The 13,241-nt window shown below is 42.5% G+C and overlaps 1 protein-coding gene across 1 annotated transcript; it reads left to right on the top strand.

Annotated features, from left to right (window-relative positions):
* The first annotated feature begins 2,159 nt into the window (after nucleotides 1–2,159).
* On the top strand, nucleotides 2,160–2,802 carry LOC115954870 (18.5 kDa class I heat shock protein-like). Its single transcript, XM_031072840.1, has one exon. The coding sequence runs from the start codon at nucleotides 2,193–2,195 to the stop codon at nucleotides 2,634–2,636; it is 444 nt and encodes a 147-aa protein (XP_030928700.1). The 5' UTR covers nucleotides 2,160–2,192; the 3' UTR covers nucleotides 2,637–2,802.
* Nucleotides 2,803–13,241: the final 10,439 nt, after the last annotated feature.

The following is a 13,241-nucleotide window of genomic DNA, read 5'->3' as shown; positions in this document are numbered from 1 at the left end:
GGGGGAGCTTTTGATGCTTGAGTCAAAATCAGCTCATATATTTTGTATATAAATAGTATTTTCTATTTTGTGGTCTTTTTTAACGTACCTTAGCAAGTGAGGTAGAATATCCATTTTTTAGGTGGTCTAGGTAGTCATTTTGCTTATAAATTGTATTCCTTTATATAATTACAGGTGGTTAATTTTTCAGAGTGTAATAATCATTGTCTTGATGAGAGTTTAAGGCTGTTGAGTAATTGTCGTGATTTAATTTGTTGAATGTGCTTGAACAGTTATATCTTTTTCTTTGATGGCCTACTAATGACGCAAGGTCGTCCATATTAATGGACGATCTTAATGATTTTTTTGGACTCATTAGTCGCCTCCCATTTCTAAGTTTGATTTTGCCTTGTGTTGGTTAGACTTAGGGAATTTTCTTTACTTGTTTAGATTCGGATTTCTTTATCTTTCAATTAATTTCTTCTTCGAGGATGGTAGTTTATCTCACCTTTGTAGAGACATGGCTTGAATTAATTGGTCATGTAGGATTCACGTGACATGTGGACTCAATATAGGTGTGAAGTTAAAGGTGGTCTTGATTTGGACACCAAGTACTCAATGGTTATTGTTTGGTTTAAAATAGAAGTATCGTATTACAATTATATTACAATTAGTACTTTGTGAATAAACTAGGCATTTGAATCTCTCTCTTTTCCTCAGAAGCCAAAAGATCCCTATTCTCCACGAAAGTACCCCTCTCTCTCCAAGAACCAAAATATTAATGCGTTCTTCTAAGCCTTCACAGTACAAGAAAACTCAAGCCAAGTCTTTGCCTGTGAAGTCTTTGACTACTTTTCATTTAAGCCTTGCTCTCTAATTTATTTTGTATTTTTTTTAGGGTGACATATCAACAATTTTGTTAGATTGCATAGCAGAAACATTGGATGATTTCGAAGGAGCGAAGTAGTAGTCAATCTATCAAATAGTCGTTAAAAGACCATTTTTTGTAAATATTCTACCTATATATGCCTATATTTATTAATTTGTGTAACATTATGTTTTCAATTAATTGAAACGGTTACACTTTAACTTCATTTTACTCAATCACATCTTTTTTATATGAAATGTAATATTGTTCTTTGTTGTGCCTTTCATTGCACATTTATTTTAAAAAATAGAATACATTTATTTTTTTAAATTAAAGGAATGGTAACGTTGACAACCCTTCTTATGGCCTGTTTGGAAGTTTAAAAAAGGAGGGGGAGTAGAATAAAGGGAGCGAGAGTAATTCAATTACCTTATTTGAAAGTTTTTTAAAGAATAAGGGAAAGGGGTTTGGAGGGGTTTGGAGGGGTTTGGAGGGGTTTCAACCACCTCTAACCCCTTATTTTTAATTCCCCCAAATTGGAGAGATTTGAAGAGAGAATAGAGTAGATAAATTTCACAATTTACCTTTTCTAAATTAATAATAGACCAATGTTGCAAGTCTATTTTCAAATAGGGGTAAATTTGTCTATTTTAATCATTTCCTCTTCTCTCCATCCTAATTTTTAAAACATCCAAATAAGGGGAAGGGCTAATTACTCCCTTCCTCCTTACTAATTTTAAAAACATCCAAATAAGGTGGAGGGGAACCATTCCCTTCTACTCTTCTCTCCATTACTTTCCTTCCCTCTACTCTCCTCTACTCTCCTCCCTCTCTAAACTTCCAAACAGGCCATTAGCTTTTTTTTTATAATTTTTTTATAGCTTTTTTAAGCATGCTAAAATTTAGTTATGGACGTGGACTAAACGCCTATCTTTTAGGATTAAATATAATTAAATAGCTACCATTTAATGCCCAAACAAAAGAAAACCGAAAAAAATGTCTCTAGACTTCCAAACAGGCCATTAATTTTTTTTTCTTTTTATAGATTAGGACTAAACGCCTATCTTTTAAGATTAAATATAATTAAATAGCTACCATTTAATGCCCAAAAAAAAGAAAACCGAAAAAAATGTTGCTTCTAGAGATATCCGTAAACTCTAGGAATAATTCTGATATTTCCAAAATCACAACCGTTGATAGGAAGCCTAACTAGTCTGGAACTTTCCAGAACCATCAAGATTTATCCACTCCACACTATAAAAAAAACCTCCCCATCAAAAAACCGTTGTTTCATATCAGAGTTCGTTCGAAAGAGTCACATTCACAATCGCATTCACCAAAAAAAATGTTGCTGATTCCAAATTTCCTCAACCGCCGATCCAACCTCCTCGACCCATTCGAGGGCTTCCCACCGCTCTCCTCTCACTCCAACTTCCCCTCCGAAACGTCGTCGTTCGCCGCCGCCAACGTTGACTGGAAGGAGACCCAGAACGCGCACGTGTTCAAAGCCGACGTGCCTGGGCTGAAGAAAGAGGAAGTGAAGGTTGAGATCGAGGACGGTCGAGTTCTACAGATAAGTGGGGAGAGGAGTCAAGAGCAGGAAGAGAAGAGTGACACGTGGCACCGCGTGGAGCGGAGCAGCGGAAGGTTCTCGAGGAGGTTTAGGCTGCCGGAGAACGCAAAGGTCGAGGAAGTCAAGGCTGCAATGGAGAATGGTGTGCTTACTGTCACTGTGCCCAAAGAGGAAGTCAAGAGGCCTGATGTTAGGCCCATTCAAATTTCTGATTAGGGAAGTCTGGTTTTGTTTTGTTATGGTAAATAATGGCTTTGCTTGTTTTCCTTAGTTTCGTGTTGTGTCGTTTTTGTGAAAATCGATGTTTGGTTTTTGACGTAGAAGAAGAACTCTGTTATACTCCTATATGAATGGAGTGATGGATACTATTTACTTATGGGTCGGGTTATAGGGTATATATTAAATTTTTTATTTGTGAAAATATTTTTTTGGGAATTGAAAAAGTAATAACAATTTTTTCAATTTCTAAAAAAATATTTCTATAAATAGAAAGTTTAATGTATGTCATTAGGGCACACATTAGTAAAATCTAAGTTTAATCCGTTTCTAATTCTAATTATTGAATTCTAGTATGCGAGAGCCTGGAACTTATTTGTTGGCTTGAATTCTGTGTAAAGTATTTTGAGTATGTCAACCTGACATGCCACGCTTCTATAGCTTTAGTTTTGATTTGATTACTCACAATCTGAACATCAGAAACCCCGTCCCAATCCTTCTTGGCCATTTAGAACTAGTTTAAGAGGGTTTGCCTACTGCCAAGTATTGACCCCTTGCTTGAGGGAAATTCAGCAATTGCACTCTTGAAAAGTCAAGAATGTTCAAATTCTTGCATAGATTTGACGGGGTTCACAAAATGCTCAAGTGAAATCGTTAGGTCCTTTGTGAGAAGATGAATCAAGAATTGTTATTAATCCATTTCGATTATCTAGATGTTATTTTTTTTTTCTACTTGATCGGGTCATGCTTTCCTATTAACTTCAAACTTCTCTTGTTGTTTAGTGAAAGTCAGGGATTTAAAAAAAAAAAAATGATTATCTTCATTCAAGCCAGAGTGATTTGTCCACCCGTAACATTTGATATCCACATCTTGTCTTTTTATAGGGAGCACAAATGACCAAATGAAGATAATCAAAATTCTATGGGTAAATTATATTTTTTTACCATATTCTTTTGAGAAAAATGGGTATTTGCCCTTAATTTATGAACTATGCAGTAAAATATTTATATTTTGAAATTATTTAGCAAAATACTTCTATTTATGAAATTCGATTTTAACAAAATTGAGTTGTGTAAAACTTGATATTCTCAAAATTGAGTAATATGTATATTTTTAAGTGGAACTTGACATTAGTAATGTTGAGTTTAACTTAAATTTTCAAAAAAATTTAAGTGACAAAATATATATAGAAATTGATTTTGTTAAAATCGAGTTTAAAAAATAAGAACATTTTGCTAAATAGTTTCAAAATAGGAGTATTTTGCTACATAATTGATAAATTAGGGACAAATGTTCATTTTTCCTGCTTGAAGAGAATGATAAGTTGGTCTTTTAAAGTCAATTTTATTATACTTTAACACCAAAATAAACAACAATTTTGTTTTTTTTTGGCAAAATAGACATTGAATTCAAGTCATAACTTTGGGAGAATCAATAATGCATTTTGATAGTTAAGACTTATGTGTTTTGATGTGAAAGATTATGGGAAAAATGGGCATTTGTCCCTAATTTATTAATTATGTAGCAAAATATCTTTGTTTTGAAATTATTTAATAAAATGTCTTTGTTTTTTAAACTCGATTTTAAAATGTCGAGTTTTATGCATATTTTGTCACTTAAATTTTTTTGAAAATTTAAGTTAAACTTAACATTACTAATGTCGAGTTCTACTTAAAAATATTCATATAACTCAATTTTGAAGATATCAAGTTTTACACATAACTCGATTTTGTTAAAACCGAATTACAAAAATAAGAGCATTTTGCTAAATAGTTTCAAAATAGAGACATTTTGCTGCACAGTTTATAAATTAGGGGTAAATGCCCATTTCCCCCCTCTTCAAGCATGAGTAAATTGATTTTTCAATAGTACCCCTTTGTTTGGTTGCAAATGAGAGAAAAGAAATAAGTAAAGGAAATGAAATGAGAAATAGGGCATGTTTGGTAAACTGTAATAGACGCTGTAATGTAATAGTTATTTTTATGGTTTAGTTATTCTTTAGTTTGGTTATGTTTTCATAACAAGGAATAATCATTTTTTATGAATAGTTATTCTTCAAAATGAGGAATAATTATTCCTCTTTAAAAGATTGTATTAGCTATTCCTTAATAAATGTAATAATTTCAAAACTTAATATATTTTCAAATAAACAAACTTTCCATATACATCTAACAATTATAAAAATAAAAAATCATAAAAAATAACGCACATCTCTCTTAAATTTAAAAATAACAATTTTTAAGGAAATATAATTATATGAGCAAAAAATTTCATAAAATAAATGTTAAGTTTCATTCTAATGTTATAACTTATAAGTAAACTAATGAATATTGTAGTTGCACGATTTTCCTGGCCCAAGTTCTATTGATCAGGCCCTGGCCCAAAGCGCAACCCACAATAAATATTTGTAGAGGATGGGTCAAAGAACTTAGCTTCAGTGAGCCTATTCGGTCTGATACATGGACAGTATTGTTGCAGAAAACCCCAGCACAAGAATGGATCTCACGTATATTTCTATTTCTTTAGTTCCTCATACAATATTTTTCCCCCCCTTCTTTGAGGGACTCCATTACATTATATAGTTCCCCTTCTCTCATCTCAACCTTACACTTGTTGATCATCTAAGCATCTACTTGAGTGTCTGTCCCATCAGACGCCCTCATCTCTCCCCATGTGAGTTGCAGAGGCCAAGGCGGTACTGTTCAGGGGTCATTTCCTCATTAATGCGGCCAAGAGGGTGGTTGGGGCGCAATTAATGTGGTGGTAGCTCTCCATGGGATATTTTGGATTTTATTCATTTTATATGTTGAGAGGGTGAACTGAGTTGGCTGGGGAGAGTTCCTCGTCTGGACTTCGTGACGTCCGAGGAGGAGTTACTCCTCGGAAAGGTTACCTCGTTGTTATTGGGATTGAATAGTGCTTCATATGTGGTTTCTCTTCGGACAGGACGCTCCTCGGACGGGCCTGAATTTGGAATAGCCCATTATTTCTGGGCCGGGTCCCACAATAGCCCCTCAAAACTCCGGTTTCTATCTCATTCTGAGGAGGAGAAAACGGGGTTTTGATGTTTGGGAGAGGATGGAAATAAGGAGAGCGTGTGGTGCACGTGCGGTCCGTTACTTTTGACGCGCTACAATTTACGAGGCGCGGCCATTAACTTCTGGAGGCGTTATGTTCCCTCATCCAACGGTGTGGCGTAGATCGAACGGCCATCGTTTTTTCTCGTGTTTTTAGGCAGGAGCGATCTTTTCTCTCTCCTCCTGGCTATATAAGACGTCAGAGGGGTTCAGTTTCTTCTTTTTATCTGCATTTTGTAAACCTCAGAGGACTCCAGAGAAACCCATCGAATCCCAGAGATATACCAGCACTTGCGTCCGTTACGCCACCGTTGCCGTTTTCTGTGAAGCGTTTCGTCCAAGAGAGATTTCTAGGCGTCCCGTCGAGCGTTTTGTGAAAGTACCGGTACGTTTTGTTCATCTCGCCGTTTCAATTCCCTCCTCGGACTCTACTTTTCTTCTTAGTTTTTACTTTCGTTTCCCCAGTTCAGTTCCGATGGGTAGATTTGAGAAATTAGTAAAAACTTCAGCCGCTATGGAAGCCTTTAGGGCAAAATACCACATTTCCCCGGGGGTTGGGCTGCGGTACTGTCCTCTAGAAGGAGTATTGACAGATAGGCGTGAGGGAGAAGTCGTTATCCCCATGATTGCTTTCATAGAGGGAGGGATGACACTTCCCATGCGTAGGATTACAAGGGAGTACTTGTTCAACCATAGGTTGACGCCATATCAGTGTGCCCCGAATATGTTCAAGATACTAGGCTGTGTAGATTTCTTAAACGAGCGGATGAATCTAGGCCTTACTTGGCACGATGTGGCTTATCTGTACGAATGTCATCGCCTCGGGGATGAGGGGTATTATCTTAAATCCCGGAACGAGGACGTTAGGTTGATCTCTTGTCTCCCAATATCCAATAAGACAGTGAAGAATGATTTCCTTATTGCTTCTGGGGAGTGGTTCGACGGTATTCATTGTCCAACTCGGGCAGGAAACCCAGGTGCGGCGTCTCTAGGATCGGTCCCTTTTGGGATAGGATTTAGCATTGAGGGGTTACATTTTTTGCTTTCTTTATAATTGGAAGATTTCGTGAACTAATCCCCTTTTCCTTGATTGTTTGCAGATAAAATTCACGTCGCCCCTCGGCTAAACTTTGTAAACGTGCCAGCGTTGAACTACCTTCTTAGGTCGGAGATCTACATTTCCGAGGACGGGCAGTTGCGTGCTGCCCATCTGGTTCTGGGCTATCAACCTCTGAGCAGCTCTTTCCAGGCTATTGGTCACGCCATAAGGGCTGGTAGTCCGAGGTTGGCTAGGATTGACGTGTCCAGAGACGGGTTCCTAGCTGAACACGATCTACCACCAGTTGTGTTGCCCGGTGTTAGAGATCCCTACTTGGCAGAGCAGCTACCTCCGCCAAACGAGCCTGGTGCTGCCGTTCAGGTTGAAGAGGAAGCTGAATCATCTCGTCTTTCCCTTGAGGCAGAGATAGACGAGTTTTATTTTGAGGAGGAAGTTCAGCAGACCCCCCTGGTGGAACTTTCCGATCCCGAAGGAGAGCGGGACCGACATTCTGCAGTTGGTGTTCCTTCCATCATTATCTGCTTGGATGATACTTCGGACGAAGAGATAGAGCCCATGGCAGGAAAAGGAAAAACTCTGAAGGAACTGATGGCCTCCCGAGGGAAGGGCCAGTCGTCGAAAGGACAGTCATCGAAAGGGCAGTCCTCGAAGGCACCAACTCCACCACAGGGCAAGACCCTCCCTCCTGTAGCCCCTACGGACACCTCGGACCTTGGCCTTAAGGTTAATCCGGACCTAAAGAAGAAAAGGCCGACCGACACTCCTGAGGAGGGCGAGGTGGTTGCCCAGCCGACCAAGCAGCAAAAAACCACTCGCGTGCCAAGGAGCAGAAGGGGCAACTCCTCGGAGAGACGGGACGAGGAGAATCTTGCGGGGGTACGTGCTGCCCCGCGTGTATGGGGCCCCAGGTTGGAGCTGGATGGGGTGGCCATCCCCTATAATGCTTCGATCCGAGAGTACAACCGAGGCTGGGCGGGATACGTGGCCGAGGCCTTAGAGCAGCCCCTACTTCTTCCTCGGGATATGGAGGCTTATAGGCGGTTCTCTCAGCTTGAGATTTTCCTATCCCTTAAAAGGGATCTCGCGATGGTAAGTAATCCTTTTACTGTTTCATTGATCTATTTGACCTTGTTAGATTTAAAGCAATCTTGCTTCGTTTGTAGATTACTCAGCAGGTATTTGTGGCTGATGAATTTTGCCGCGGTAACAGTAGTCGGGCTGAGGTCGAGATCCAGGCGCGGGCGGAGGTGGAGAAAACCTTGGGGTCCCTCCAGCACGATTACGCTGAACTCATGGACAAGTTCAAGGAGTCGGAGAACCGGCGCAAATCTGCAGTCGTTGGTTTGAAGAATGCTGAGGCCCAGGCGGAGGACCAGCGCAAGGAGCTGTTCGCGACCCAGATCAACCTCGCCACCGAGAAACAGGCAGTGCAGGACCTCAAGACAGCTCTGCAAAAGGTCGAGGATGAGTTGCGGCGGGTCAAAGAGGAGGCCCAGCTGATCCGGGAGGCCTCAGAGACTGAGAAGAGTGCTGCTCGCCAGCTCGGGGCCGAAGAGACGAAGGCGAGGCTATCCGAGGAGATCCCCGAGGTATGCCGGGAATATTGCGGCATCTCATGGTCTCGTGCCCTCGATGCTGCAGGAGTTCCTACTGACTCGGCGCTGAGACTGCCTGAGAGCATTTTCTATTCTAAGGAGATCCGAGAATATCCTGACAGTGTCCAAGCGGCCTCTGAGCAGGATCCGGTGGTGCCTGATGCCGCACCTGTGCCTGATATGGCGAAAGATCATGTTACGGACTCTTCCATAGAGGTTCCTCCCCCTCAACCCGAGTCAAAAGAAGATCCCCCTGCCCAGGCTTAGCTTTTTAGGCTTCTCTTTTTTTTTTTTTTTTAAATGAAAGTCGTCCTATTTTTTCTTTATTCTTTTGTAAGGACTTCTTTTTCTAATGTACTCGGGATACTAATATGAAATATTCGCTTTGCTTATTACGGATGTATGCCAGTAACGCTCTTTTTTCTTTTTTCCCTTTAAACATTTGCAACGATGTAGATACAGGTAAATGGTCAAAGCGAAGGGGGTTTTTGGGTTGCGATGGTGCCCGACTGCACGAACGCCTTAAAATGATTTCCTTTAAGTAATAGTCCCCCAATCTATCATAAGTAATAATTTCCCCTAAGACTGTGGTCCGAGGAGCCATGCAGGACTAGGTTCTGTTTAAAACTATGGAAATTGTCATGAGTAATAATTTCCCCCAAGTCTGTGGTTCGAGGAGCCATGCAGGACTTGGGTTCTGTTTAAAACTATGAATAGTTGCCTTAAGTATTAATTTCCCCTTAGTCTGTGGTTCGTGGAGCCACGCAAGACTAGGTTCTGTTTAAAACTTATATGAGTAATAATTTCCCCCAAGTCTGTGGTCCGAGGAGCCATGCAGGACTTGAGTTCTGTTTAAAACTATGAATAGTTGCCTTAAGTATTAATTTCTCCTTAGTCTGTGGTCCGTGGAGCCATGCAAGACTAGGTTCTGTTTAAAACTTATATGAGTAATAATTTCCCCCAAGTCTGTGGTCCGAGGAGCCATGCAGGACTTGGGTTCTGTTTAAAACTATGAATAGTTGCCTTAAGTATTAATTTCCCCTTAGTCTGTGGTCAGTGGAGCCACGCAGGACTAGGTTCTGTTTAAAACTTATATGAGTAATAATTTCCCCCAAGTCTGTGGTCCGAGGAGCCATGCAGGACTTGGGTTCTGTTTAAAACTATGAATAGTTACCTTAAGTATTAATTTCCCCTTAGTCTGTGGTCCGTGGAGCCATGCAGGACTAGGTTCTGTTTAAAACTTATATGAGTAATAATTTCCCCCAAGTCTGTGGTCCGAGGAGCCATGCAGGACTTGGGTTCTGTTTAAAACTATGAATAGTTGCCTTAAGTATTAATTTCCCCTTAGTCTGTGGTCCGTGGAGCCATGCAGGACTAGGTTCTGTTTAAAACTTATATGAGTAATAATTTCCCCCAAGTCTGTGGTCCGAGGAGCCATGCAGGACTTGGGTTCTGTTTAAAACTATGAATAGTTGCCTTAAGTATTAATTTCCCCTTAGTCTGTGGTCCGTGGAGCCATGCAGGACTAGGTTCTGTTTAAAACTTATATGAGTAATAATTTCCCCCAAGTCTGTGGTCCGAGGAGCCATGCAGGACTTGGGTTCTGTTTAAAACTATGAATAGTTGCCTTAAGTATTAATTTCCCCTTAGTCTGTGGTCCGTGGAGCCATGCAGGACTAGGTTCTGTTTAAAACTTATATGAGTAATAATTTCCCCCAAGTCTGTGGTCCGAGGAGCCATGCAGGACTTGGGTTCTGTTTAAAACTATGAATAGTTGCCTTAAGTATTAATTTCCCCTTAGTCTGTGGTCCGTGGAGCCATGCAGGACTAGGTTCTGTTTAAAACTTATATGAGTAATAATTTTCCCCAAGTCTGTGGTCCGAGGAGCCATGCAGGACTTGGGTTCTGTTTAAAACTATGAATAGTTGCCAGTAGCCCAGCAAGCAGTGGATAATCATGAAAGAAAACGCATGCTAAGCCATTCTCATTAATAATAATATCTTCTGAGGTTATGTACATTCCATGGTCGGGGTACAGTTTTTTCATCTAAATCTTCTAGGTAGTAGACACCTATTCCGGCTAGAGATGTGACACGGTATGGTCCCTCCCAATTGGGCCCCAACTTGCCCCAAGAGGGGTTCTTTGCGCTGCCAAGAATCTTCCTCATCACGAGATCACCTGGACCCAGAGGCCGTGGTTTGACGTTAGCATCATACCCTTGTCTCAGCTTCTGGTGATAATAGGCCATGTGAATCATCGCTTTTTCCCTTCGTTCTTCGACTAGGTCCAGACTCCGTTCCAATAACTCGTCATTATCGTTCGGGGTAAATGATCTAGACCTTAGTGTGGGAAAGTTGTTCTCGATCGGGAGCGCGGCCTCAGCCCCGTAAGTCATCGAGAAAGGGGTTTCACCGGTCGATCGTCGCGGCGTCGTCCGATAAGTCCATAAGACGTGGGGGAGTTCTTCTACCCATCTCCCCTTTGCCTCGTCCAGTCTCTTCTTCAGTCTGTTCACTATGACCTTGTTCACGGCTTCGACCTGCCCATTTCCCTGAGGGTAGGCGGGGGTGGAATATCGGTTGATGATTCTAAACTCGCGGCAATACTCCCTAAAATTTTTACTGTCGAACTGCAGACCATTGTCGGAAATGAGTGTACGCGGAGTCCCGAAGCGGGTGATGATATTCTTCCAGACGAATTTTTGGGCGTCCACGTCCCTAATGTTGGCCAATGGTTCAGCCTTCACCCATTTAGTGAAGTAATCCGTTTCGACTATTATATACCGCTTGTTTCCCGCGGCCTTGGGGAAGGGTCCAACTAGATCAAGGCCCCATTGTGCGAACGGCCATGGAATCGAGAGGGGGTTGAGAACTCCTCCGGGTTGGTGGATATTCGGGGCGAATCTTTGGCACTGATCGCACTTTTTAGCGTATTCTTGGGCCTCTCTCTGCATGTTCGGCCACCAATACCCTTGGGTAAGTGCCCTGTGCGCCAGCGATCTCCCTCCGGTATGACTTCCACAAATCCCCTCGTGTAACTCCTCAAGTAGAGATTCGGATTCTTCTGGAGGCATGCAGAGTAGGTACGGTCCAGAGTAAGAGCGCCGATATAGTTTGTGGTCCTCTGACAGCCAAAACCGAGGAGCATTCCTTCGTATCTTCTCGGCTTCCAATTTTTCTTCCGGCAAGACGTCGTTTTGAAGGAAGTTCTTTATGGGATCCATCCAGCTGTGACTCTTTCTGATCTGATGGACTCTAGCAGGGCCTCTACTGATGGGACTTGCCTGGGCTAGATCTTCAACCAGGATTACTCGCGGCAGATTATGTGCCGAGGACGTGGCGAGAGTGGCCAGCGAGTCCGCATGGGTGTTGACACTCCTGGAAATGTGTGTCAGATTGAAGGACTCAAAATTCGCCTGCAGCCGCTTGACTTGTCCCAGATACTCTTGCATCCTAATATCTTGGGCTTCCAGCTCACCCATCACCTGTCCGACTACCAGTCTGGAGTCCAAGAACGCTTCTATTACTCTTCCGCCCAACCTTTGAACCATCGTCATTCCTTGAAGTAAGGCTTCGTATTCGGCTTCATTGTTCGTAGCCGAGAATCCTAGCCTTAATGATTTTTCAATGGCAGCACCGTCCGGGGATATTAAAACTATCCCAACTCCTGACCCTCTCTGGTTGGCTGCGCCATCTACGTAAACCTTCCAATGCGTGTTCCTCCCTGTTGAAATCGCACCAACCGACTTTCCATCCATGTCCCTCTTCTCGGTTATTGTTTTTATGGGGGGCTCAGCAAACTCCGCTACCAAGTCTGCGAGTACCTGTCCTTTGATGGAGGATCTGGGCATATATTTTATATCAAAGGCTCCCAAGAGCGCACTCCACATGACGATCCTTCCTGTATAGTCAGCGCTTCGAAGCACTGCTCGGAGGGGAAGCTGGGTCAGAACGATGACCGTGTGCGCCTGAAAGTAATGAGGAAGTTTTCGGGTTGCGTGCACTATTGCCAGAATTGCCTTCTCTAAAGGTAGGTATCGCACCTCGGCCTCATGTAGTGATTTGCTCACATAGTACACCGGTCGCTGCACCCCATTATCATCCCGTATCAGTACCAGGCTTACAGCGTGGGGGGCTACGACGATGTAGGCAAACAACACCTCATCTGCCTCAGGGCTGGACATGATGGGTGGTCGGGACAGGTAGTCCTTGAGTTGCTGGAAAGCCTGAGCGCAGTCCTCCGACCATGCGAACTCTTTCCACTTGTTTACCAGGAGGTAGAAAGGCCGACATCGATCCGCCGATCTCGATATGAACTGGTTCAACGCCGCGATCATACTAGTGAGCTTCTGTACTTCCTTCGGATTCCGAGGAGCCTTTAGGCTGTTAATGGCTTTGATTTAATCGGGACTTACTTCTATTCCCCTGTGGGTGACCATATACCCTAGGAATTTCCCAGACCCGACCTCGAATGAACATTTGGAGGCATTCAGCCGTAGCCGGTGTTCCCTTAATATAGTGAAGATTGTTCCGAGGTCCTTCACGTGCTCGGACACCCTTCTACTCTTGACAACCATATCGTCTATATAAACCTCAATGATCTTGCCCAGTTGTGGTTCAAACATCCGAGTCATCATCCTTTGGTAGGTTGAGCCTGCGTTCTTTAGCCCAAACGGCATCACCTTATAATGATAATTTCCGATGGGCGTCATGAAAGTCGTTTTCTCTTGGTCCTCTAGCGCAAGGGGTATCTGATGATAGCCTTGGAAAGCGTCCAGGAAGCTCATTCGAGGGTGCCCCACGATTGCATCCACCAATCGATCAATTCGGGGTAGGGGGAATGGGTCCTTCGGGCACGCCTTGTTTAGGTCCG

The sequence above is a fragment of the Quercus lobata genome, chromosome 8, assembly GCF_001633185.2.
Source record: "Quercus lobata isolate SW786 chromosome 8, ValleyOak3.0 Primary Assembly, whole genome shotgun sequence".
In the NCBI taxonomy this organism is placed as follows: Eukaryota; Viridiplantae; Streptophyta; class Magnoliopsida; order Fagales; family Fagaceae; genus Quercus; species Quercus lobata.
This window is presented reverse-complemented; position numbering and strand designations above follow the sequence as displayed.